This window comes from Xiphophorus maculatus, chromosome 2 (genome assembly GCF_002775205.1).
Source record: "Xiphophorus maculatus strain JP 163 A chromosome 2, X_maculatus-5.0-male, whole genome shotgun sequence".
Classification (NCBI taxonomy): domain Eukaryota; kingdom Metazoa; phylum Chordata; class Actinopteri; order Cyprinodontiformes; family Poeciliidae; genus Xiphophorus; species Xiphophorus maculatus.
Genome location: NC_036444.1, coordinates 4,441,470 through 4,469,445, shown reverse-complemented (window position 1 = coordinate 4,469,445; position 27,976 = coordinate 4,441,470). Strand labels below are relative to the sequence as shown.

Here is a 27,976-nt window from a genome sequence, read left to right as displayed (position 1 = left end):
GCTGGTGTCAGCGAGATTCGTGCTGCGCTCGCTCCCGACAAAAACACTTGAGCACGCGCGCGCCCCGGCTGCTACTAAGCGCCTGGAGTCTGTCTGGGTCGGAGCTCCGATGTGTTCACCGAGTAGACGGAGGAAAGACGACAAACAGGGACCCTGGCTCCGTCTCCTCGCCGTTCACCCGCTCAGTGATCCGCTGTGAGCTGAAGCAGCCGCCTTTCAAAGGTGAGCAGGGGATTTTAGCGAGATCAGCACCGGGTTTTTCAGAGCAACCTCCTTCGGTGAAAACAACAGCAGACGTTAGCTTCAGCCATTAGCTCCGTGCTAACAGGAGGACTGGTTATCCCTTTAAAACGGCACTGTTTGCGGTCTGCACTCGGGTGACAAGCATTTACAAAAGATCCGCTGGTGTTAACATTGACTGGAAGGTTGTTGAAATTGCACCCGGTTATTTTCTTTTTTGTCTGGTACGGATTGAGCTAAGAGCTAACGGCTAATCTGATCCGGGTTTACGGCACGACGGAGGCCTCTGCTGTCTGTAACGGCGAGAGCACCGACAAACCGGGCCGCTCAGGTCTGCAGAAACTGGTCGGGGTGTGGGCTTAAAGCTTTTCTCTAATACTTAACTGGTTTTACTGTGGAGAAGGCGTTGAGTTACGTTCATCCAATCCACGGTGATCGTTGTGGGTGCACTGAGATCCACGGTGACTGCGTGGGTCTGCAGCTTCTCCTGCATCACTAGGATCAGGTTCACGTATCAAGCACCTGTAGATGGAGATGCTTTTGGCTGTGAGCAGAAAATCAAAAAAGTTGGCGTGGTGTTTGGGTTTAAAGGGACTATGATGAACAAGAACAACCGGTCTGAGGAACCCGTACCACGATACTGGTATGGGAACAGTTTCTTCCCAGTTGCATCTGAGCATCCTCAACATATTTTATCCAGCATTTTAAAAGCTAGTTTAGTTCGTCTTTGCGTACTTTTTTAGTTTTCCAACACAACAGTTTGAATAAAGCATTTTTTTTCTGCTTCATTCTTGTGCAGGTATTTCCATATTGTTGCTGTTTTATGTAATTCTGGAGAGAGAGAGAGTTTGGTATTTATTTGGTCATGTGACGATGAAAATATAAGTTCTTTATTCATTCCAAGATTGGGAAATTTGACAGTATGTATATGTTTGTACAGTTTTGGTTTAGTATCTTCTGTAATCTTATTGTTCTTGCAGGAAATGGTCTTTTTTAGTCTACAAGCTCCAGTTAGCAGTTGTTTGATTGCTAAATTATTTGAAGATTATTTAAATAATTGATTAATCTGATTAGCTGTTTCAGCCCCCCAAAGCAGAGCTGTTACTTTTTAGCAGAGATGCACCAATCTAATATTAATATCTGTACCAGTGTCGGTATTGAAAAAACCTCTTGATCAGATGTTGGTGACAATGTGTCCAGTCCATAAAGGCAGATCTATTCAGTCTAATTCTATGCTTTGTGCTCTGAGTGATGTCATACTTTATTAGATATTTTACATTATATTTAAAATTTCTAGTTGCACTTTCTGAACCATTAGAAATTTTAGTTTCAGTTTATTTTTTACACGTTTGATCACAGTAGTCAACCTATTGTTTTTGTCAATTTCTTTATTATTCATTTTACATTGGCCGTTATATTTTTAATTGGACTGACTGAACAAATTAAAGTTGTTTTTACAAGTTTGAAAAAGATTGTGAGGCTATTGGTGTATTTAAGTGTTGAGAGTTATCAAATAAATGTAGAATTCAGCATGTTTATGTCTGTAAAAAAAACGTTTAAAGTCAATTTAGTGATGCTTTTCTTTATCGGATCTGTAACGGCTGATACCAAACCTCAGATATCGGTACTGGAAGTGAAAAACTGGATCGGTACATCCCTAGTTTTTAGGTTGTTTTTTTTTACAGAAAAATTGTTAAAATCACGTCAAAGTGTGCTATATATTACAGACCGACAACTTTAAGGTGATATATTTTTAATACCTATACATATTTTACTGTGTGCAAAGCAGGTGTTTAGATGCATCAGGATAAAGGTCTTTTTTATGTTTTATCCAAAAAAAAACCCAACAAAAAACACTTTCTGTGTAATTCCAGGCAGAAACTATACAATAATTTTCCCAGCAGACTTAAACATCCCCAGTATAACTAAAATATCGACAGTATGCTTGTAGTTGCAATTAACCTGCTTTCATCTGTAGCTCTTTATCTGCTCTGCTGCTCCAACTGACTCATCAACCATTAAAAAACAACAATACAACAAACCTGCTCAGATTCTTTCTAAACATTCTTGTTTAGTCATTTGACAAATTAATCGCAAATTGTTTTGGATTCATAATATCTGAAAAACCATTTCAATAGACGATGATTAAGATCAGTTTTCCACAATCTGACATTAACCTACAGATTAAAACTAAAGGCCAAACAACTTTGAGGAATAGTTATTGGATTTGCACCAAAATGCATTGTTGTAGGCTGCTAACATCACGAATCAATAAACTATTGATCCTCTTTAAAACCTAATGAGCTTTTGAAAGCCAAATCTGTTCTGTGCAGAGTCTTATTAAGCCAACACAACAAGCAGAAAAGTAGTTTTCATCTCTTCCAGTTTTAATTCCCATTGGATTCAGTTAATGTGGAATACTGGAAATGATCTCAATCATTATACCATGGCAGTGACATTAAAACCTAATCCTGTTTGGTAATATAATGTTTTTGTGTGTGAAGTGATCTGCCTTCCACTCTTCTCTCTTATAGTTTCTGTGAAGTTTTCCTACATAAAAACCCAAAAGATGGAGAAAGTGAGAGGTGCTCCATGGTTTCCTGAGTCCAGGTGCAGTCCGGTTTCTGGAGCAATCAAGGCCCAGCTGTTGGTTTTTTGTTGTGGCCTGAGGTTTCACGTCGGCATCCATCATTAGGCATATTTTGGGCTGATGGCAGTCCTGGTCGTAAGGCAGTAGGCAACGTTTGACGCTGGGATTTGAGTAATCCTCTCGGGGATCAGTTCTGTCCAGAGTTGGTTGGTGTGCAGAACTGCAGCCAAGACGTTTGACATGCTGTGTAACTGCAGACTTGAAGCTCGGCCTGTGTGGCAGGGTTCACGCAGAGAAACTACATTTATAGCTAACTTTTGATCATTTTTACTAGTCATGTCGCAATAAATCGGTTTAATCACATGATTAAGTTTTATTAATGTCTTCCAGTTCCAGTGTTAAACCACTGAAATTTTACATTTTGTGATCTTTGACAATGTGTTCTTATTCCATTATCATTATATTACTTGAAAATGGGCTCAAAACACAATATTATTGTTTATCGCAATAATATCTGGAACAATGTATCGTCAAAACTTGCTAATTTTTGCTAATTTTTACAATGCCTGTCACAATAAACAAATTAGTCGCCTAATAAACTAAATGAAGCTCAATAATTTCCATTTCCATGATTTATTGTTTTTCTGTTTTCTCTTGTTCTACCAAAAATTGGATAACAAAAGTCTTCACTTTGGCCTAAAATAGCATCTTAATTTCTAAAATTGTCGCAATTCATTGTTATCATGACAGGCTTGCTTGTAAAATGTAACTAAGTGCTCAACTCATGCTCCAAGAAAAGTTAGTGTGCGCTGCTGTTGTGACACGCCATCTATGAGTGGACAGATTGTGCTGTTTCTCATTTTGATCTTTTTATCTAGGACTCAAAGCCACAATGAGTACCTGGTGAGAAATCACTTCATTTGTTCTTTTCTTCTTCTCTTCTAAATGGACTTTGTGGAAGCCGCTGCATTATCGCCTCCTGCATGGCTGAACTTCAAAGTGTGTATTCTGGGGTTAAACTGAGCTAAAACATCATAAATATGGGCAAGGCTCACAGAAAGGTACATTCAGACCTGGAACTTGGTTTTAAATCTGTTTTTTACTGTGAATTGCCTTCCTTGACTCTCTCTTCCTCATCAGTAAATGTAGTACCAGCTTCTATCTCTGAGAGTTTGGACAACAGATGCCAAACCTGCAAGAACTTGAGTTTCTTTTTTTCTTTTTGTGTATTTAAAAAAAAAAAAATTAAATCAAAGTTCAAGCTCTTTCTGTTTACATTGGTAAAGCACCAACTCTGGAACCATAAACCTGGATTAATGAACAGTCAGGAGTTGGTTTGACTATTGATCACCATAATCTCAGCTAATAAGCAGGTTAGCGCTACATGACACTGCAAGTACTTTTAGTGATCTCTTTTAAAGGCCAGATAAAAACAAATTATTTAAGATCAATATTTCACTCATTTCTTTAATTTTTATGTATTGTTGAATGATTTGATAATTGAATTTATTGTCATTTTACTCAGTACAGTGAGATTAAAGTAAAAAAGCTTCTCCAAAAAAATTGCAGTACAATATAAATAGAATATAAACATACATATGGTGATGTTTACAATATATACTCAAAAATGGCTTCTCCCCAAATGCAACAATGCACTAATTTCGTTTTATGGTGTTTTTATGTATATGTAAGCTATTTTTGAGTATGTTTGTTCATAGTTCTGTATTGTTGGATCTTTAGTTATGTGTTCTTTTTTAATCCGTTTTAGATTATATCTTAATAACTTTTTAATGTCAGGTTTAAATGTTATACCCACATCCTGGCTCTCTGATTGCAGAAAACCCTAAACAGACCCTAGTGGAGACCTAAAACTGTTTCCATTGAAGTGGTCTCCCAGCAAGTAGTGGTCAAATTTATTTATTTATTAATTAGTTTTTTCATTTTATATTTCAGCTGTTCTGATTTATTAATGCTGTTTTAAAAAATAAGCAGCTGTAGTTTGGGCCAATCAGATCAGCTGATCTCTGATCAAATTGGCTTTGGTAAATGACAGTTTACCACAACATCCAGATTGAAATTAAAAGTCAATATTTCAGAACCAAAACATAAATGGCATTCAGGAATTCAGGGAAATATATGAGCAGTTTGAGGAGCTTTTTGTGGCTTGTTGACCTACTTAAACACCATGATGGTCAATATCAAACTAAACTGCGGCGGGATGACCAACAGTGAGTTCATGTCTCATTCTTCATGATGAGCTTGTTATTTTGGTCTTAAGGTAGACAGATTAATCTGAAGCTAAGTGTGTAGATTTAAACATGGTGATTATAAGATCTGGATTTGTTTTGTCCTCAATAAGTCCAAAGTTGTTCATCCTCTGGTCCGACTCAAAGTCCGAGCTCAGAAAGAACCGGTTTATTGGGCAACTGCCAGAAAGTACCAGTGCTAATTTAGCGCTAGCACAAATCAAATATCAAACTTCTGCTTTGTAATGTTTTGTAAATATCTAATAGTTTAATAGAAATACAGGAACCATGGTCTGTTTAAGCACCAATCTACTTTTTTCACTTTTGATACTGATACAGATATCGGAGGTTTAGTATCATCCAATTCAATACAGAAAAACATTGCTGAATTGATTTAAAAAAATTTTAAATGCAGACATAAATATGCTGAATTGCACATTTGCATCAGCACACTTAAATACACCAATAGCTTTACAAGTTTGGTCAAACATATAAAAACAACTTTAGTTTGTTCAGTCAGTACAATTAGGAAAATAAAAGCCAATGTAGTATAAATACAGAAACTAAAACAATAGGTTGAGTACTTTGGTCAAACATGTAAAAATAAATTGCAACAAACCTTCGTTCAAGTGGCTCAGAAAGTGAAGTTAGGAATTTCAAACATAATGTGAAATAAATAAAGCATGAAGTCGCAGAGCACAAAGCGTAGAATTACACTGAATAGTTGTTTTTTTTCCAATATTGGAGCTGATACGGTTATTGATATTAGATTGTTGCATCTCTAGTTTTTTCCAGGTTCAGACGTAATAATTAGCTGATTTCCTGGAACTTTTGAGTGAATTTAGAGTGCTGAACTTTAACTCTTGAGTTTGGTCGAATATTTCCAGCTGATGCTCAGATGCAGGATAAGCTGTGAGACTTAATCTGTGATTCTGAAGAAAACCAGACTTCAGTCTGACTCGATCAGACCAGGGATGTGAATTTTCATGTTATTAGTTTAAATTAACAGAAGGACTTCCTTTTCATTTTGGTGTTATCAGTCTTGATTTACAGTTAATTATTTAGCTCTCCCATTTGTTTCCTGCATCGTATGAACCGGTGAGCAGAAACCTGAATGGATTTTCACTCATTGTTGCATTCCTGAGAGTTTTACCTTTCTGCTGCTCAGAGGAGTGAACTGCCGCCGCTCTGGTTGGTATTTGTCCTTTCAGTGAACTGTTGAAGGTTAGGAGCTGCTGTCTGAGGTCAATTATTTGGTACGATCAGGAATGTTGATCCGTTTGAGTTTTGATCTTTGAACCTTAAAATGTGTGTTAACTTATTTCTCTTGTGTCGTCCTAGGAATTCACTGATAAAAGTGATTTGTTTCATTTTGCTGACTGTATGTGTATAAATTGGTGCACTGATGTGTTCAAGTAATCAGAATTAAAAGGTAAAGTTTGTTGAATTTTTATCCAAATATTGAGTAATTTCTTTTTATTTTTCCGTGCTTTATTTTGGATATTTATGATTATTTTTGGATAGGATGGAATAAAACTTTATTATCCAACAAGGTGGAAATTTTCCTTTGGCTCCCCCCTAAAACCCCCCAAACTTTCATACAAAATATCATCAATTTGTGCATAGAATAACACACTTTGCATGCCACAGGTAGATGTTGACATTTAGTTTGGTTAAAAATAGAGGTGTGCCAGTCGAACGGCCACCGATCATAATCAGCTGATTTCCATGGAAAAAGTGTGTGATCGGTGTTCACTGATCAGTCTCTTGTTGACGATCACCAAAACCGATCACCTCTATCTCATTTCACAGCCTGGGTGTGCATCAGATCTCTTCTTTCACACTGCGCAAGCACGCGGCAACACATCCCAAGCAATGTGGTGAGGAACTCCACCGCTCAGTTATGTTAAGTTTAGTACTTGTTGGGTTGAGATCTGTTGTCAGCGGCGGCCCTTGATGTAAGGGGAATAGAAACTTCTTTGATCTCAAAACCATCTACCATGTCAATTAAAACTGTCGGATTGTGTGTTGGCTTTCCCTACATCGTGTTCCAAATGATTATGCAAGTGATATTTTCTCAGATTTTCTTAAATGGTCAATGCAAATGATGGTCAGTATAATTACGGTATAAATCACGTTTTACTGAACAAAGCTCCCCATGAGAACAATATTTTTTTCAAAAATAACTTAAAATGCACTGTTCCAAATTATTATGCACAGCAGATTTTCTAAACATTTTATGGATTATAAAGAACTGCAAATGGTCATTCTTTGAATGTGCAGCATTAAATGGTCACATGTACTAAAATCAAAAGCTATTTCAATCAAAAACATCTTACAGACCGAGTTACATATTAACATAGGAGCCCTTCTTCGTTATCACCTGCACAATTCTTGCATCCATTGAACTTGTGAGTTTGTGGAAAGTTTCTGCTTGAATTTCTTTGCAGGATGTCAGAAAACCTTCCCAGAGCTGCTGCTTTGATATGAACTGCATTCCACCCTCAGATCTTCTGCTTGATTAAACTCCAAAGGTTCTCAATAGGGTTGAGGTCAGAGGTCAGAGGAGGATGGTGACCACACCATGAGTTTCTCCCCTTTTATGCCCATAGCAGCCAATGACACAGTGGTATTCCTTGCAGGATGAGATGGTGCATTGTCATGCATGAAGATGATTTTGCTACAGAAGCTCTTCTTTTTGAACCATGGAAGAAAGTGATCAGTCAGAAAGTCCGTATACTTTGCTGAGGTCATTTTCACACCTTCAGGGACTCTGAAGGGGCCGACCAGCTCTCTCTCTCTCTCTCCCCATGATTTCGGCCCACAGCATGACTCCACCACCTCCTTGCTGACGTCACAGCCGAGTTGGGATGTGGTGACCATCTACCACCAATCCACTACTGCGTCCATCTGGACCATCCAGGGTTGCACAGCAGTCATCAGTGAACAAGTCTGTTTGAAAATGAATCTTCATGTCCGGCTGGGCCCACTGTGACCGGTTCTGCTTGTGAGCTCTGGTTAGTGGCCCAATAGTAGCTTCATGCACCACAAGCCTCTGGAGGATCCTCCACCTTGAGGTTCCAGAGGCTCCAGCAGCTTCAAATAGCTGTTTGCTGCTTTGTAAGGACATTTTTACAGCTGCTCTCTTAATCCGATGAATTTGTCTAACAGAAACCTTCCTCATTCTGCCTTTATCTGCACAAACCATCTTTGTTCTGAACCAGCCATAAATCTCTTCACAGTACGATAACGCTTCAGTTTTCGTTAAATATCTAATTTCATACCTTGTCATACGACACTACACTATTTGATGATTTTCGTCAGCAGAGATCCTTTCTCTTTTCCATATTGCTTGAAACCTGTGGCCTGCTTAATAATGTGGAACATCCTTCTTCAGTAGATTTCCTTTAATTGAGCTCACCAAACAAACTAATCAACCCAGCTCTCTGAAATTAATTATAATGATTCAAAGAGCCCTGACACACAATACCATCTATGAATTTAATAGCAGAACAAAAAATTTAATCTTTATGACACTTAAATTCAATTTGAATAGTAATTTGGAACTTTCTTCTCGCCTGCTTTTACACTTTTGCGACAAATTTGGTTATTTAAGAGCTTCTTTAGCAGAATTTTGGAACTGGAACACCTTGGAACTGGTTTGCGATATTTACCAAACAACTTCTGGTTTCTGGTTGTAGTTTTCTGTTTTTGAGAAATTTTATATTTTAGTTTTTAATCCGTCTCATTGTATAGATGTTTGCTTAGAGAGCAAACAGATTCTCAAAGCTCTGCTGCTGATCCCAAAGTGACTTTTATTTATTTTTTGGTCACTTTTAGATCTCTCTTTGTGAATGTGTGTATGGTTCACATCTTTTGTTTGTTTTATTACAGTATTGATGGAGTGAGGCTTTTTTCTGTGCATGGGTCGGGGATTGTCTCGCCTTTGCTCTGCTCTTCCTACTTCATATTACGCCACCATGGTAATGAACTGTCTAGAGGCGTTGCTATTAGTTTTTCCTCCTGTGGATGAGATCGGAAAGCAGAATAAAAACACCAACACTCCCCGAATGCAGGAGAAAATCCTTTATGTTTACTTTAGGAGCTGAATTTGGTACCCTGCTGATGCTGATTTAGGGTGCGTTTACACCAGCTCTCTTTAGTTCGCTTTAATTGAATTTGTCTATAAAATCTGGTTTATTTGGGAGAGGTGTGAATATGGACCAGAAAAGTGAACTCTGGTCCGCCTAAAAGCATTGGCCTTGGTTTGATTGAAGTGAAATCGGTTGTGAATGCTGGACAGACCAGAGATGCTCCAAAAGCAGAAAGCGAACTGTAGCGCAAGGCATTCTGGGTAAATGGAACCAAAACAAACAATACAAGAGGAAGAACAAAGACAAAAAAGAAATCCTACAACCACTACAATGTGACACCACTCTATTTTTGTTTACATTTTGTGAAGAAAGAAGTTGCGCTCATGTCTTCTGAGGTTTCGTGTTGTTTCCTTCAGTGGTTCTTTGTGCAGCGCCCCCACAGGCGAGGAGGGGAACAGGGCTTTTGATCGTTTGACACAGGTCAGTGTGAAAACAAACTGCAGCAGCAGAAAATGTAACAAATGTTGCAATTCTGGTCCACAATTGAGCCAAATCTACTGGACTGTCAGATGCAAAAATCCCCTTAGATTATCGATTTTTACTCTCATCCAAATCCAGTTTGATCCTAAAAGTGTAGTCTTGCCCAAACACCTGACTGCTGGGTTAGTTGGTGTCTGTAAATTGTCCTGTGTGTGTTGACCTATGATGGATTGGTGACCCATTAAGAGTGAACCCTGCCTCTTGCCCGATGACGGTGCTGCTTGCAATTTGTCTTTAAAAGGCAATGCAGACTCAGATGCTGAAGTGTCTTTACCGTCAGCATCTTCCCTTTCAGTACACCTGCCATCCATGACGTGCAGAAATGGAGATTTGATCCTCAGCGACGGCGCTGCATGCTTGTGCAAATTAAAAGATCAACTACAGGTTGCAACGTTCAGATGAGGAAAACACTCAGAACTCCGAGTGCACAAACTTGTTTTCTCTTTGTAGCGGTGGGTAAATCTGAAACGGCAACACAATTCAGATCCGCCTCCATCTTGTGTATGTTTTCTCCCAGAAAAGAAGAGTTGAGGAAGGAAATCTTAACAAAAGAATGTCAAGATTTTCAGCTGTTGGGCTACATTCAGTGACCAGAACTGGGTTCATCTTCATGCAGACACTTGGTTCGATATGCATTTAAATATCACAACATTTTGTGGTATTATTGTGACAACGACAAAAGTGACGATTAGAACGATTCATGTCTTCTTTTTCAAGCAAGCTTATGGCTGCTACTGCATAACACAACAATTATAGACCAACAAACACAGATGCCTTCCTAAAATAATGACCCAATTATTTTATTATTTTAGGAATAAAATAAAAATTTTTTTTGCCACTATTGCTTTGGGCTAAAAATGACTTAGGCCATTATTTTAGGAAGGTAACAATATGCATTTTTAAGGACACCAGTCACATAAAGAAGTGTGATAAGTATCACTAAACTGCACAAACTAACGGCATTTAATCATATTTCCTTATTTATTGATTTATATTGATACTCTCATTGAACAAATGGTGGAGAAGATAGTAAAACTAACAAGTAGTATAATGGTAATGACATAATAATGCAAGAACACACTCTCAAAGACCAATGGACATTTAACACTGGAACTGGAGGACATTTTAAATATCCAAAATAAACAAACAGGACAACAGATAAAAACTAAATTGTCCTTAAAAACGGGGCTAGTTGAGACCAAAGACTTTTATCATCCAGATTTTGGTAGAAATAACAGAAAAATAATAAATCATGCAAATGGAAATTATTGAGTTAGTTTTAATTTATCATGTGATTAATTGATTTATTGTGAGGAGGGATTAATTTCACCTTTAGGTATGTTTGCGTTGATCTAACATTTTTTTGCAACTGCTTACATTTAAAGAATCAGAGCATGTAAAGTAAGAAGTGAAATGTTTACATTAGAGGTGTTGATTTATTTTGCTCTGCAGCACTTGAAGGATTTGTTGTTTTTTAAAATTTTTTATCAGATGTGCAGATTAGATCTGACCTGTCAGGTATTCCTGTGATATCTTCATTGCTTACGGATGTTTGATGTAATCAAAGCGATTTTCTGGCTTTCGCCGGCTGCTTGCATCCCAGCGTGAGGCCTGAAAATGAAAGGGACATCAGGCGTCGTTTCATATGGAAATGCGAGCTCGTGTTTTACGCGGCTCACCCCGCCGCGTCTCGACTCGTCGGGTTTGGAGTTTCTCTTTCTGAAGCAACAGCTCACGGATGTTTTCATCAGAGTGACAGGTTAAAGATGTTTAAAATGTAAATGACACGTCTTTGTCCCCTCTTCCTCTTTCTAAACTTCCTGGCTGGAGGTGATGAAGTGTTTGGGTCACTGCTGATGAACTGCCGCCTGGTCCAGATGGCTCATTGTTGTTTCCCCTCGGCCTGCCCCTTTAATGACACACTTCGGGCAGGGGCCAGTTTCACCACGGCTGCTGCTTTACAGCTCACAGTTGGCATGTGGGACGCAGCGGGGTCTCTTTGTGTCCACGTTTTTCTGCTGCTGTCTGGTCATAATGTGACCAGCTGTAATGGAACGGGTTGCAAAGCAAATCTTGCAGCTCGGATCAGAAATTATGACGACTTAACGCCAGGGCTGGGCAGTATGGCTTAAAAATAAAATCTGTGATTTTTTAAAAGATGTATTTTATTTATTTATTTTTTTGTGTCATACTTGATCAACTTTTTGGATTTAAAATTTTTTTCTTCCAAAAAGAAAATTAAAAATGAGCGGAAATACTTTAAAAAATTGGCTTTTAGTTCCATCATCCCTTCTGTGAGTTGAATTACAGAAAATTATAATTCTTGTTAAATTTCTGTTAAAGGGGCAGTAATATGTAAAATAACATTATAATGTTATTCCCTCATCAAAAACCTGCCTGAAGAGTTGCTTTGATTCTTTTCTGCATGTTTGAAAAAAAAGGAGCCAAGTTGTGATGACTTCCAGAAGTTTGAGTTTCTTAAAGAGACAAAGGCCCAATTTCAAGTCAAAGTTCTTTTAAGTCATATTTAGTACAGCAATTTTTATAACAATTGAAGCTAACATGAAGCTTGATTATCCTATAAAAAGGTACTATGTGGCTGGAAAACGCATAACACTGCCTCTTTAATTGCAAAATAGTTTTTTAGTAGTTTGGCTTAATTACTGTTCTTAGTGTGTTCTTTCAGCAAATATATTTTGTCAGCATTCCTCAGTTAACGATGAACAATTACTAAATTAGTTGGCACTTATTTCAATAATTGTTTCATTAATCATCTTTTCAGCCCTACATCAAAATCCTGGTCGCGTAAATTAAGAGAGAGATTTCTCTTTTTTTAAAACTATCTTTGAGAAAATAGAGATTTTTTTCTGCCTTCTGCTTAGTCTGGAGCTGATTGTGGTTTGTTTCATTTTAGTTTGCTGGTTCTGGTTGGCTTGGTTCAGTTCTGTGCGCAGGAACGAGCTTGTGTTGAAATTCCCAGAAAGTAACATGCGCAAATGCCTTTTAACAAAATCCCAAAGGAGTTTTGTTTTGTTTTTTAGTTGTTGTGAGGATACGTCATTTCCCATCTGAGCCAGTTACCGTGGCAAAAGGCAGAAAGAGAAGCGATCTGGACAGAAAGGAAAAGCAGCGAGAAAGTGAAGCATGGTGTCAGGGAGGGCAGCTGGTGGTAGAGCCTGCAGCGAGACGAAGACTGAAATCTGACACTTGCACAACCAGCATTGGGCGAAGGGAGGGGGGAGAGAGGGAGAAAGTCGGGAGAAAGGGGAAAATATGCAGGATTTAAGCTGACATAACCGTGGAAGGAAGTGCTCAGGAAGGAGAGGAGGGGGAGCCAATAAGACGTGGAGCAGGAATCAGTTGGAGGTTTGGAGTCGTCTCTGTTTGGGTGACGAGTTGTAAACGGCGGGACAGGGAAGGACGCCAGTGAGCATGCTCCGTTCGGACTGACATTGGATGCCAGCTTACTTTAGCTCTCACACACAAGCAGGCAGCTGCAGGGGCACCTAACTCACCACAGGGGACAAAAAGATCAGCGTCGGGATAAAAACCAGGAATCTACTCCTGACTTTTCCTTCTTTCTCTCAAACCAGGATTGTTTCACTCTGTTGTTTTGTGTTATTTTTTGGAAGATAAAAATCTGTGGAATAGTTCCTGAGGAGAAGACGGTGGAAGTTGGACATGGATAATTGCCATAATGAGTTGTCTATTGAAAGTTTTTAAATATGTGACTTTGTATCAAAGTCCTTTTCCCATTTAGCTCCACTCATCAGCTGCTGTTTCCAGAAACGATCCAATCAACATACAAGACCTTTGTAACTTTTTACTTTGATTTTCTTCTCCCTCCCCTGGTGTTTTTTTGTATTTCTCTGGCTGCTACGGATCCCGTTTCCGTTGCATGGACACCGTCTTTGTTTTACTCCAACATTCCCTGGACCGTCGCAAGCTTCCTATACTTGGGGAGTGGGAGTAAGAAATATGAGCCTGTGTTTGGGGCAGCAGCGGCAGTGTGTAATGGTTTCTGTGAAAAAGGCCCGAGTACTGTGGCACAGGGGGGCTGCATGAATGTCTGTGGTGAAATCCAATCCAAGCGTCGCTCTGCATTCTCCACCCTGGAATTCCTTCTTTAGACTCTTCCCATGCGTAGCCGTGAGGAACGTCCACTCCGCTAAAGGTGAACGAGCGTGAAAACGCCGGCGCGTGCGCGCGCGTTTCGCAGAGCGAGCCGCCGTGTTTTCGCAGCTGTGCAGCTTGAGGTGGGGTGCGGAGCGGCGATTTCCTGCTCTCTGTGTTTGTGACGGCTTCATGAATTCGGACTGTGTGCGGAGAGCCGGGATGTGTTCTGACTGTGGGTGAGAACAGAGGGCCCTTTAAGCGGCGTACATTATGTTTCTGTGTGCGCGTGAACACAGTCTGATGTTTGGGAGAAAGTGGGCCACGAGTTCGGAACAAAGAACGACATGTTTGTGTCGAACTCCCCCGTCCATCCAGCTCAGTCCATCTTCTGCCTTCATCCATTCTGCTGTCATAATAAACAGTAATTGCATCAACTTTTATAATTTTTAGCAAAAACGGCATAATTCAAAAATACTTTATTGATACTAAAAGGGAAATTAAATGTTGTAACTCATATCAATTCAAAGTCTTCAGAGTTATTATAGACATTGATAGCTGTTGGCAGGAAAGAGCTCCTGTAGCAGTCCGTATTACAGTGAATTTCTTGAAACCTCTGACTGAAGACACTGACATTCTGATGATCAGGGTTGTCCATAATTTCCTTGATTTTTGTGAAGAATCCTCTTTTGCATTATTGTCTCCAGAGCTTCCACATTCAGTCAATTCAGATAACGACATCAATCAGATATTTCAGCACCACATGGAGGATGATTGACAGCGCTACGGCCCTCGTCCTGGCTGTGATTGGTTGTTTCAAGCACAGGGATAAGGAAGAAAAGCTCAGTGTTTTCAGATTAACTGTCTCAAACCATAGTGTCACAACAAATATGTAAAAAACAATATATTTTTGATTGAAGCTACCTACCGCAGCTTTAATATGGTTCCCACAGTCTGGAAAAGTCTGAAATGGGCTTTTATTCTTTTGCAGTTTTTAATACTTTTGATAGCAATTTAATTTAAATTAATTTTAAAAATCCAGATTTTCCCCAAATTTAATCTTCAGATACAGATAATTCAGTTAATTTATAAAATTGATTTATTGCCCAGCCTTAATAATGCCTAATTGTTTTTTTTTTACATGATTCATCTTATAATTGGAACATCACACATATTTAAAAAAAACATTTATCCACTCTGGAGTAACTGAAGAACTGGAACTACTTTGTTTAGATTAAGGTTTCAATAAAATCACGTCATGTGACAGAGGTAATTTGGGTAAACATTGATATCAGTTCCAATAGATCTACATCAGGGGTGCCCAAAGTCGGTCCTCAAGGGCCGGCATCCTGCACGTTTTAGTTCTCTCCCTGGTGGTACCAACAATCTTTTCAGCATGTCAGTGTTCTTTGTAGGCCTTCTAACGAGCCATCATTTGATCCAGGTGCGTTAAACCAGGGAGAGAACTAAAACATGCAGGATGCCGGCCCTCGAGGACCGACTTTGGGGACCCCTGATCTACATTTTTCTCATTTCTCTGTCTTTAATAATGTGATGATATCTGAATTAATCTAAAAAAATAAGTCTTTGAACTTTTATCACTTCAGTGATCTGTAGGAAACAGAAACTACATCTCAGGTGTTGGAGCACAATTGTTTGTTTTCTGAACTGTAGGAAATATAATCTAGAAAGAAGCGATGTCTATCAATATTGTGTTGTGTCTAATAACCAATATTTACCATTATTTTATAAACATACTCCACATTTCTACTATGAAAAATATGATCACACTGCTGGCATTGCCACAATATTGTTATTAATCAGTTTCTGCGTTTCCATTACAAATGGGCACAAAACTTTGTTGACATTCCACTAATGTTGAGAAACACAATTTTGCAGTTGATGTTTTTCCATTAAATAAGAAAAGCAATTAAAATCAGACATCAATAAGTTTGTTTACAAGAAGTCATTAAAAACTTGCTGCGCCATCATCCTTGTACCACTTCCGGTTGTTGTCTTCTTTGGCGTTTCTGCCAGTAGTAACAGCTGGTGGTTGATCATTTGACTCGTGTGATACGTAAAGTGTTTCCATTGCAGTTTTGCAAAACAAAACAATTTAAATACGGTATAAAAAAAACACCTCATCCCAGCGACAAACATTTGATCAAAAAATTCAAATTAGTTTTTCTTTGTAAATCGAACAAATTTATTTCCTAGTTGTCAAATTTTGCAATTATATGGTCAACATTAACACAGTTTCTGTCACATGACCAACCACTTGTAAGTCCTGCTGCAGAAAGATTTGTGTTTGCATGTGTATACATGCATGTGTACTACTTATAAAAACGGTCTGAAACAAGGAATGTGGCAAAATATCCATATACTTGTTTTGACATTATTCCCAATCAACATTGGGAATAATATTGATTATTCCCAATCATTATTCCCAATGTTTTTATTACTTTATTTGAAAGAAGTTTAACCTATATCCATACAAATAAACCTCTTTGTGCCAATAGGAAGTTATTTTGAAGCAATCCGATTGGCTGAGACAGGTTTTATCTTTGCGCTACACTGCCCCCTTTGGGTCTGGCATGTTTAAAAGGACAACAGGCTGAATTTTGCAGGTTCATGTGGATAAAAAAAATTCTGATATTGATTGATTGATTACTGTATATTTTTTTATAAGCAATATGATGGAGATATTTGTTTTTTATAAATATCCGGCTAGCAAAAATGTGCCTAACATGTTTTGCTAGTCACATTTCTTGTTTCTTTTGCTGTTTTTGTTCTGTCTAAATTTTCTTAGGTGATAGAAAAAGATGTTAAACATGCTCCCTCCCAGAGGAGTTCTTATTATGTTAACATACCACTCTCTGGTTTAACTGGGCTCCAAAGAGAATCAGAATATTCTGATCCTGAATCTGCAGGGACCCCAGTTTCAGGATAAGACAGTAGCTGTATTTGCACTATTAAATATGAATGAACAGCAGCAGCAGCCAGCTCAGCAGGACCAGTGATTATGCAGTTTCTCTGCGATATGCGCTACATTAGCAGCAGGTAAGAGCCCTAAATGCATTTATTGAGCATTCTTCAGTATGCTTAAATGGGCCAAATGGACGGGTTCTTCCTGATATCTGCCAGCCTGTGGGCACGGTGGAGACAGCAGCCATAAAAAACAATCTGATCCCACCTGAGAGGAAGACGCTGGTAATCAATGGACTTCCCCTCAGCAGCCCAGAAACGGCTCTGCTGCTTAATCATTTCAGCCCTAATAGAAACTGTTTATTTTTCTGTTACACTGATAACTTGATATATGTCTGTTTTTGCTAGTTTCCAATTTTATCTTATTTTACATTTAAAATAAACTGAATATTCAGTCCTTTTTTCAAAATAAACAATATAAAAAAGATTTATTTTGCATATTTTTGCCACGTTATACTCCTGGGTAATTTCCTACTTTAAAGTGTCTTAAGTACTTGTTTACATTTCTGTTTCATGCAATAAATATAAAATATATCCACATTTTTATAGGAAAATTGGCTGTGTAGATGATTAAAAATAATTGTTGATAAATTAACAGTGGCAGGACTAGATATTAATCGTTAATAATTGATTATTGAAATAATCAACAAATGTAGTAATTAATCGTTAGAGTATAAGGACCCAGAAATGACAAATTGCTAAAACTAAAACACATTCAGAGTAGCAATTAAAATAAATATACATTTTTACATTTAAGATAAAAAAAAAAACATCTGTCCATAAGTTTTAGCCAAAACACACATATAGTTTACTTTATAGTAAAACTATAGTTACGATTTTATTCTCACCTGGTTCAGATTAACTAAAGGTTTGCTCTGTTATTGTACTTTAGGCAATGCAATGTTGGTTTTCTTATTTAAAGCAGGAAATAGTTTTTTCACATTTTTATGTATTTTGTTTTTATGCTTTATATAAAAAAGCTTAAGAAGTTGAGCAAAATAATTGTAGAATATGCTAAAGTTATCGGATTAGTCATTAGAATAATCTATTACTAAAATAATTAACTGCAGTCATAGTTTTTATTAAAACGCCTTTAAAATGTAGCAATGGAGACTGCACCTTGCATATTAAACATGTACATCAACTGTATGTATTATTTCAGTTTGTCAGGATTAAATGTTGTGGATGGATTATTATTTTCACGGATTACTTTTGAGTAGCCATGACATCCCTACAGTTTTATTTGTTGACCTCCATGTTGCTTTTTGAGTCTTTCATTACTTAAATACCTGTTTAATTGTTTGTCAGTTTTTTGACTATTTTATTTATTTTTGTCTTTTCAGAGGTCCCCACATTTCAAGATCAGAAGAAAGCCGCCTTTGGAAATCTTATGGACGAAGGTGAGTGCATGGAAACAAAAATGCTGAATCATCACTGCTGTTTATGTTTGGAGACATAAATTGGCTCAATTTATTTATTTACAATGTTTTTTGACACTGATCTGGATATTTCCATCACTCTCTCTGTAGAACTGCACTGATATGAAAGTTGGGACTGATATTAAAATCGCTGTCATGGCCAATACTTACAGATAATATATTTTAATTGTGTTCCAAAAGATAGATTCACATAAGAATCCTGATTCTCACTTACTACAATGCAGAACTGATTTAAAGAGTCCCAAAATTAATTTAAAGAAATAAAACGAATCCACTGTCTGTGTTCCTCCATTTTGTAACTGATGTTCCAGTGCGCAGCCGGTACTGAAACGAAAGCACCAAAACAGAGGAAACTAGAAAAATGAAACAGAGATTCAACCGACCCTGTGTCCGCTAAGGAAAACATTTGGACTTATTTTGGTTTATTTTTTAGTTACTATTCTTCACTGAATAATTGCAATGATTGTTTAATCGTTAAAAGACTTTTAGATGTAAATTGCAACGCCGTCGTCCATGGAGGAGGCCGTCTGTGTGGTCGCTTCGTTAAAGCAAAACGGAGGGAGTAATTCCATCTTGGCATGGAATAATATTTAAAATTTAACAAATGTGAAAAAATAAATATTTTTATTAGACCCAAACAAATTGCATTGTACAATTCTTGTTATACATATACACTTAATATAATCCTGACAAAATAGCCCATCAAAAAAAATACAATGCACCAGTTTCAGCCCCTTTTGTTGCTTTTTTGGCAAAAGAAAAAGAAATGTTAAATAAAAAATAAAACTAGAGAACAAACCCAACCCCCTTCACATGTCAGCTCACCAAATTCAACCAAAAAACAAATAATACATCAGATATTTACTCCCATGCACCCAATTACACCTTCAGTTGGGCAAAACCTCCAAGTTTGAAAAGGAGGAAATAAAACATTGCCGCTTTTTGTAAAACCTTTGTGCACATCCTCATAAAGTGTATTTAATTTTCTCAAGCTTTAAAAAAGCATAATGTCTTTAATCCACAGGGATTTTTTTATCAGACTTCCAGTGTGACAATAAAAGACTATCTAACAATTAAAGATGTAAATGCAATAATATTCTTTTGAGCAGAAATGACCAAATATAGCAACAAATGGACAAGGTTGCAAATTCACTTTGAGAACAGAAGAAATAATTGTGAAGAAATTAAACCAAAAATGATATAATTTAGAACAGAAAAAGAACATGGCCAAGACGACCCGGCGCCAAAAAGAAAAGTTAAAGCCTGCATTTGCCTTGCAAAACAAACTGGAGTAGATCAAAAGGATCTTTTTCACAAAGATAGATTAAAGCTGAAATCACCAGGAGTAATCATTTTGGATCGAAAAAGATTCCCGCCCCTCCTATATTTTAACACAAACAACAACAAGATTTAAATAAACAACGACTGATGCCATCGGCCCGGTCTTGCTTATCAGGACGATACAAAGTGTTAAAAAATGTCCGATACGGCGTGCCATGGTGGCGTAGTGGTTAGCGCGACCCATGTTTGGAGGCCTTGAGTCCTCGATGCGGCCGTCGCGGGTTCAACTCCTGGACCCGACAATATTTGCTGCATATATCTTCCCCCCTCTCCCTTTCCTGTCAGCCTATTTTCATATAAGGGACACTAGAGCCCACAAAAGACGCCCTGGAGGGGAGAGAAAGAAAAAAAAAAGTCCAATACTGATGTCAATGCTGATTTGTTGTGCACAATATTGCAGTTGCCATCAGACCGGCAAATGACTATTTAGGCGTGAAATATCAAGAAGGATATTATATTTCAAATGCCATTTAATAATACTTTAATTGGTTGGATCCTAGCTGTGCTTAATGCCCTCGGCTGATGTTTAGATGTAACGCCTGAGATTATAAAACCCAAAGAGAATGGTGTGGCGTTGTGTAAAAGTAAAGAGTCAGGAAAATGTGGACCTATGTTTTGAGTCCAGTTTTCTGCGCGTTTTAATGTTACAAACCAATGAGAAGCTGGTATTTTTTGGAGTCCGCACTGTGAGCAGAGTTGCCCAGGAGCTGCGGAAACCGTAAACTGTGAGAGGTGAAGCCTCCCTGCTAACAACAAAAGAAACTGCGGCCTGCGCTGCTTTAATCTCGGCACCTTGCTGGCACCACATGTGCCGGCTCAAACAGCCGTGCTATGTTTATCCGCCTGACGGACACGTAGCAGCTTGTCGTCGTCCGACATGCAGAAAAGCAGCTTTCACAGCTTCTGGGATCTGAAATGTTGAAATAATTATTCCAGATATGTCGTAAGCTTTTTTTTGTGTCCTCAAAGCCCATCAGTCTGTTAAACCTGTCGCAATAAGCAATAGATCAGTTAATTGCATGACACATTAAAACAAGCTCAAAAATTTCCACAGGCATTTATTAGCATCTTTCTCTGTTTCTACCAAAAGTGGATGATAAACGTCTTCAGTCTGGTGATTTGGTCTCAATTAAGCCTTTTTTGAAGGAGAATTTTGTTTATACAGACTTCATAATTAATTTTAGTTATTTTGTTAATTTATTTTGGATATTTGAAAGTTCCAGTGTTAAATGTTCATTAGAATTTAAGGTTTATTGATCTTTGAGAATGTGTTCCTGCATTATTATTGTGTCATTACCATTATATTACCTGAAAATGGTCTCCAAACAACAATATTATCGTTTATCAGAATAACTAATGTATCGTCCAGCAGAATTTATCATGACCGGCCTAGACCTGAGCAGAACCACTGTTCTGGTTTTCCGGGTAAAAGCCACAATGGTTTCACCTTCACAGTTAAAATAATCTCAATGTTCTCTGGTCTTTGAGCCACTTTGTCACTTTGGTCGTTAGACAGGAACATGCAGAAAAATCTACACACCATCTCCAGTCTGTTCCTGGATCAGTGGAGGAAGTCATTGTTGGGTCGTTTTGATCTCACTTTTAGTTCATCTCCACCGTGAAGACGGCACTACCCTGACAGGGAAACAACCACACATGAACAATAAGAGCAGGTTTAACTGGAAGGTTTCCCATAAGACTTGGAGAATAATCCGTCAGAAAATAACTTTGCACCAGTTTGTTGCTGTCTCTTTGTTTTTTCTGCCGTTCTTTGCTCTGTGCTGGTGACATCACAAACCTGTTTTATACTCGCACAATACATCACGATTTATCACAAACAGCATGGACTGCAGTACCTGTTTACTTATTGTTTAAGTACAATGCATTCAGGCTTTCTGTGCCTGTTACACACTCAGTAAATATTGGTGCTTAATGAAGCAAAAACATCTTAAAAGGCAAAAAGGTGGTAAAATCTGGTTGTGTGTGGTTCATTTTCCTTTTTACTTATTGTTTTTAGTGTCTTAATTTTGAACAAAATTCTTGTTAGTCTTTGAGGAAGTGAGTTTGCACTATTATGCCATAATTATTGTATTAGTTGAAAATGGTGTCAAAACATCAATATCATCCAATTCATTTGGGGGACAACTTATTGTCCTATATGACAGGCCTACGGTTTACATTATGAAAAGTCATATTACATCATCATCATCGTCGACATTTCTACATATCGTTTACGTTCCTAATTCCAGTTTGGAGTAAACGACTCCTGAAGCTTCCCTGGCTCTCCTGTGTCCTGAATTGTTCTTCTCCGCCGCTAATCCTCTCAGCATGACGCTCCTGAAGCTCTCAGCTGTTATTTTCTGCAGTTTCCTTCATGAGAACTGGTTCTAATTAATACACCAATACCGATAACTGATATTTTCCAATATTATATATATATCTCCCACTGTTTCAACAGCATGAACAAACGACTGCACTGCTGTCATTGCTTCTCTGCTTCCTGCTCCACAATCCTGCTCTGCAGGAGGTGCGGTTGCTTTGGCACAGAAAGGAGCAAATCTGTGATTAACTCGATGAATAAAATCTTCTTAAACATTCATTTAGGTACAAGAGAAATAATTTTTTTCTTTTTTTAAACAAGGTTTCTGCGTTCATTGATTACACATGACTAAAACCAGCAAGCGCTGCCCAAGTTTTGTTGCCAAATGTAAAAAAAAAAGCTCCCTTTTCTGCAAAATGTATATCCACCTGGCTTTATTAAAATATTGTCTTATTTTAGTAAATTATTTTTTGAGGAGATAAAAACCACAAATGCCTTAAATGAGTAAATCTTTTCAGTTTTAATTTAAAAAAAAAAATTCTCTCAGCTTAACAGTTTTGGCCAAAGTTTGGACACAGAACTACATATAAAATCAGTTATGGGCCGTAACAGCAGCATTAATATTGGCTATTGATATCGGCCCAAATTTGCATATTGCTACATCCTTAGAGCTAACGGTTGCTAAGGCAACAGTTTCAGCTCATCTGCCTGACTTCTCTTGAACAGCAGAGCTACCAGTGTAAATAAAGACAAAATAAAAATAATTTCCTGATCAGCTTCTGCTAAAATCCCAGTAAAAATTGTCTTTTTAGTAAGTAAACTTTATAATCCTTTGGATGATGAAAATACGGTCAGCACAGAAACTGGAGTTGCGTTGAGTTGGGTAAAAACTACGTAGATTTATGCAATTACATTTACTTCAGTATCTTTTTTTGAGAAGGTACTTTTAGGAGTTTTGCTTGAGTAATTTTATTATAAAGTATCTCTATTCTTGAGTAAAATTTCTGAATTTTCTAACCACTGTATGAAAATCGAACATGTTTTAACCAAAAATCCACCAGACACAGAAACAAACCTGCAGTTTCTGATAAAGTTTCATAACTTTTTTTATTAAAAGAAACTGATTTGGAAAATTTTCTTTTGCCTGATTTTATTTTTTGTTACTTGTATGAATTGTTGTAATTTTCATCCTTAAAATATCAACATTTCCACCTAAGTTAATATTTTGGTAAATGATTGTTAATTTGATCAGTTACTCAGTACTTGAGTAGACTTTTTATAAAATGCTCTTTGAGTCTTGAATAATTTCTTGGATGGCTAGAGTAAAAACATGCTGAAGTAGTTCTGCTCTTACTTGAGTACATGTTGTGTTGCTCTGCCTGCGTCTGGCTGCTTGCGTCGCCGCTGCAGGCTTCGTGCACCCAGGCCTCTCTGAATGTCCTGAACTAATTTGGTATTTTCTGCTGTTAGCATGTTAAGAGCAGCTAATAATAGCTGCTAAGGCTGCAGCTCCGTCATGGCAGATGTTTAGAGGCATTTTCTTCCTCTGCAGCTGCTAACAACCTGCACATCTGCATCCCCGTCTGCACACCTACCAGCTGTTTGTGTTGTGCTGGCCATTGTCGTCACTATTTCTTGTTGTACAATTATGTCGAAGGTTTCTAAATTACAACAAAAATAAATGGATATTTCTTAATTCTTATGCTCTTATAAATCCTGCAGCTCCTACAAACCAAAGATCAGCGCTCAGAAGCTGCTGCTGTTGGTTAATCCATGTGCAGAATTAAATATTTAACAGCTTTCCTCAGCTGCTGTGTACATATTGTTCCTCCGTCTCCCCACCTGAATCTCTTCTCCTCCCACGCACGATGCCATCACTTCTCCACTGTCTGACTCCTGCACATCATTAGGGCTGGAAACGAGAACAGAGCGCGTCAGGTGGTAAAATGGGTGGGAAAGCTGATCTTCCTCCCATTTTGCAGTTCGGAGATGGTTTTTTTGTCCAAAGCATGCAAACTGGTCAAGTTTTTATTCTGCTTTCGATTCATTTTGTAAGTTGGAGCTGAGAATGATAATTATCCAAGTCGAGTGTTGTTGTTGTTATCCATCATTAGCATGAAAAGCTAGCAGCTACATTTCATTTTTGGCTTTCAAACACAAAGTAACGTGATCAGCAGTAGTTATTTCACAAACTGTGTAAATAGTTTACATCAGCAGCTCTTATATGATATATTCTGATATTTAAGGATATCAGTTATTTGTGTTTTTCTGACACTAACTCACAACTAATTAGTTTTAATCGAGATGATTCATGACAAAATAATAGATAATAAAATGAACGACACTAAAAATTATTTCGTTTAATTAAATCATAATAGATAATAAATAATAATAGAAATCCAAATAAACTATTTAATGATGTTTTATTTATATTTCTCATTTTTTTCATTTTTATCTTCTATGTTCTTACTCTTTTATGTACTATTTTTATTTAATTAATTTAATTATTTATTACTGCTTACTCCTCCACCCAAATGGAAATAACAATTTTAAACAATGAGAATAAGTTTTAGCTAAAAATAATTAGAAATTCAAATAAAATGTTAGTATTATTTTACTACTGTTTTATTAATTTTATTTACAGAATTTTTCCGTTTTATTACGGTTTTATTTCATTATTATTATTGTTTATTCCAGCCAAATGGAAATAATTAAATACATTTTAAACAATAAGAATTGTTCTATAAAATAGGAAGCATAATTCAGGGAGGCCTAATTTTATCTATATTGATGTTTAACACATTTTGTGGTAATAAGAGCTTTTAGACTGAGAAAATAATTTGGAGCAGGAACAATAGAAAGCTTAGTTTGGTAACCTGATTTCTAACTTGTCTCTTTTTATATTTTTATTGTTTAAATAATGAATAGACAAAGAAAAGAAAACGTATTTGTATGCACACACCCATTTGTTGTTGTTTTTCTCTCTGTGCCGTGGAGCTGCAATAAAAAAAAAAACGCTCTGTGGTTTTATTCAAGTTAAAGTTAAACTGCAGGACGTAAAGGTTTTTATTTCCTCTGCTCTCTGTGTGTCATCATCGTCAGAAATGAGTCGCCAGACCGCCACCGCGCTGCCCACAGGAACCTCCAAGTGCCCGCCGTCTCAGCGCGTGCCCACCCTGTCAGGCACCACCGCCTCCAACAGCGACCTGGCCAGCCTGTTCGAGTGTCCCGTCTGCTTCGACTATGTGCTGCCCCCCATCCTGCAGTGTCAGTCCGGACACCTGGTACGTCCCTCAGCTCAGGTTTAAAAAGCTAAAATCACCAAAAATGTACACGTTCACAATAAGCAATAAATCAATTAATCAAATTAGGGGTGCAGCGATTTATCGGTGCCGATAATTTTGGGAGATCGGTGACTGGCCGATTTTGACATGTGAAGCCGATCTCATCCACCGATGTTATCAATCTTGGCAAAGGTCTAAAAATCAAAAACTGTGCTTTTCTTTTCCCCTGTGAGAGGTTTGACTGACAAACCGGCCGGTCAGGTCATGTCTGCACATTTACAGTTAACAATAGTCACCACATTGTTGCCAATTTAGCAACTTTCTTGATGCATCAAGCAACTTTTCAGACAAAAAACTGGCATCAGCCAAAATCAGAATCGGTAAGTTAGGCTTTTAAGAGATTGGTAAAACTGCAATCGGTGCAGCCCTTAATCAAATGATAAATTAAAATGACCTACTGTAGATGATTTCCAGTCAAACAACAATTGTTGGAGAGATGCCACAATTTAATTTCATTTTTTATAACAGTCCCAGCTGCCGCCTTTGCCTGTTTCCTCTGTCTAAGCTGAATGGTTAATATTTGTTGAAATGCAGCTTTGCTTACAGAGGCTTCATAATTCACTTAAATTATTGTCGTTTTGTTTTTTATTTTGGATATTTAAAATGTTTTCCAGCTCCAGTGTTGAATATTCTTTAGAAATTAAAGGTTTATTGTCTTTGAGTGTATGTACTTGCATTAATATGCCTTTCATTGTTGAAAATCGTCTCAAAATGACAATATTATTGTTTATCGCAATAATTTCTGGAATAATTTATTGTGCAGCTGAATTTGTTCAGCCTATAATGAGAGAACGTCTCATTTTAACCTTGGCTCCAGCTGACTGGGGTCCATTTATTCCTCTGACCTCGGACTGAAAACATCGTCCCGTATTTTCTCCAGGTGTGTTCCAACTGCCGGCCCAAGCTCACCTGCTGTCCCACCTGCAGGGGCCCGCTGGGCTCCATCAGGAACCTGGCCATGGAGAAGGTGGCCAACTCCGTCCTGTTCCCCTGCAAGTACGCGTCGTCGGGCTGCGAGGTCACGCTGCCGCACACCGACAAGACGGAGCACGAGGAGCTGTGCGAGTTCCGACCGTACTCCTGCCCCTGTCCCGGCGCCTCCTGCAAGTGGCAGGGGTCGCTGGACGCCGTCATGCCGCACCTGATGCATCAGCACAAGTCCATCACCACGCTGCAGGTCAGAACCGCACCACTGAAACTAAACAAAACAATTCGGACCTGCTAAGCTCTTCCACATTTTGACATAACTTTGAGTTTTTGTGCAAGATCAGCAAAAAAAATCTCACCTGAGTGAAGTCATGATGCTGCCACCACCGTGTTTCACCATAATGAGGGTGTTTCTGGTATTTTCAGCCACACAGTCTGAAGCATCAGCCGGGATGTTTTAATGAGCTGAATGTCAGGAACCAATCAGAGCAGAGAGCTTTTAACGAGCTGAATGTCAGGAACCAATCAGAGCAGAGAGCCTTTAACGAGTTGCATATCAGGAACCAATCAGAGCAGAGAGCCTTTAGCGAGTTGCATATCAGGAACCAATCAGAGCAGAGAGCCTTTAACGAGCTGAATGTCAGGAACCAATCAGAGCAGAGAGCCTTTAACGAGCTGAATGTCAGGAACCAATCAGAGCAGTGAGCCTTTAACAAGCCGAATGACAGGAACCAATCAGAGCAGAGAGCCTTTAACGAGCTGAATGTCAGGAACCAATCAGAGCAGAGAGCCTTTAACGAGCTGAATGTCAGGAACCAATCAGAGCAGAGAGCCTTTAACGAGCGGAATGTCAGGATCCAATCAGAGCAGAGAGCCTTTAACGAGCGGAATGTCAGGATCCAATCAGAGCAGAGAGCCTTTAACAAGCCGAATGACAGGAACCAATCAGATTGGGACATCTGTCCTTTTTGATAAAAGAGGAAATTTTTTCCTCTCCTGACCTGAAAATATAGGTTTTAGATTTTTCTCTCTAAATACTTTTATATTTTGAATGTTGAGTTGAATGTATTTTATTAACTACCTCTGAATAGTTTGTTCTGAATAAAATCTGAGCCGGCAAGATGTTTTCTGGATGTTTTATCTCACACCAACAGTTCAGAGCGCCCTCTGCTGGACAACAAGATAAACTACCTGGAATAGATGTAACAGTGCAGCAGCAGCAGGACTGAGCTGACTGTGTGGCGTTGACATTTTGTGAGGATTCTGATGGTTCTCGTGTCGCTGCAGGGCGAGGACATCGTGTTTCTGGCGACGGACATCAACCTCCCGGGCGCGGTGGACTGGGTCATGATGCAGTCCTGCTTTGGCTTCCACTTCATGCTGGTCCTGGAGAAGCAGGAGAAGTACGACGGCCACCAGCAGTTCTTCGCTATCGTGCAGCTCATCGGGACGCGCAAGCAGGCCGAGAACTTCGCCTACCGGCTGGAGCTGAACGGCCACCGGCGCCGGCTCACCTGGGAGGCCACGCCCCGCTCCATCCACGAGGGCATCGCCACCGCCATCATGAACAGCGACTGCCTGGTGTTCGACACGTCGATCGCGCAGCTGTTCGCCGAGAACGGAAACCTGGGCATCAACGTCACCATCTCCATGTGCTGAGAACGTTACGCAGGCGAGCGTCGGAGTGCAAGTTTGCCGGGGGGGGGCAACGGGGGCCCGATCAGTCAGGAGCCCAGGCCCCTCCCTCTCTCTGCTACACCCCCGAGACATGGAACTGGACTGCGTTCGGGCAGCGCA

At 38.6% G+C, this 27,976-nt stretch overlaps 1 protein-coding gene across 2 annotated transcripts; it reads left to right on the top strand.

The window, feature by feature from the left end:
* Positions 1 to 55: 55 nt before the first annotated feature.
* siah1 (siah E3 ubiquitin protein ligase 1) lies at positions 56 to 27,930 on the top strand. 2 transcript variants are annotated; one of them, XM_023352442.1, is made up of 5 exons: positions 56 to 222; positions 18,152 to 18,208; positions 25,011 to 25,192; positions 26,133 to 26,429; positions 27,467 to 27,930. In XM_023352442.1, exons 2-5 carry the CDS (start codon positions 18,199 to 18,201, stop codon positions 27,836 to 27,838), a joined length of 861 nt encoding a protein of 286 aa, XP_023208210.1. In that variant the 5' UTR covers positions 56 to 222; positions 18,152 to 18,198; the 3' UTR covers positions 27,839 to 27,930. The 2 variants fall into 2 exon arrangements, with proteins under 2 accessions (XP_023208210.1, XP_023208203.1); XM_023352435.1 differs by lacking the exon at positions 56 to 222 and adding an exon at positions 13,043 to 13,884.
* The last annotated feature ends 46 nt before the right edge of the window (positions 27,931 to 27,976 follow it).

Coding starts and splice junctions, on each gene's coding strand:
- siah1 (XM_023352435.1), top strand. CDS start 13,776: ATGTCTGTGGTGAAATCCAATCCAAGCGTCGCTCTGCATTCTCCACCC. Junction 13,885..18,151: donor GAACGTCCACTCCGCTAAAG/GTGAACGAGCGT, acceptor TTGTCTTTTCAG/AGGTCCCCACATTTCAAGAT. Junction 18,209..25,010: donor TGGAAATCTTATGGACGAAG/GTGAGTGCATGG, acceptor CATCATCGTCAG/AAATGAGTCGCCAGACCGCC.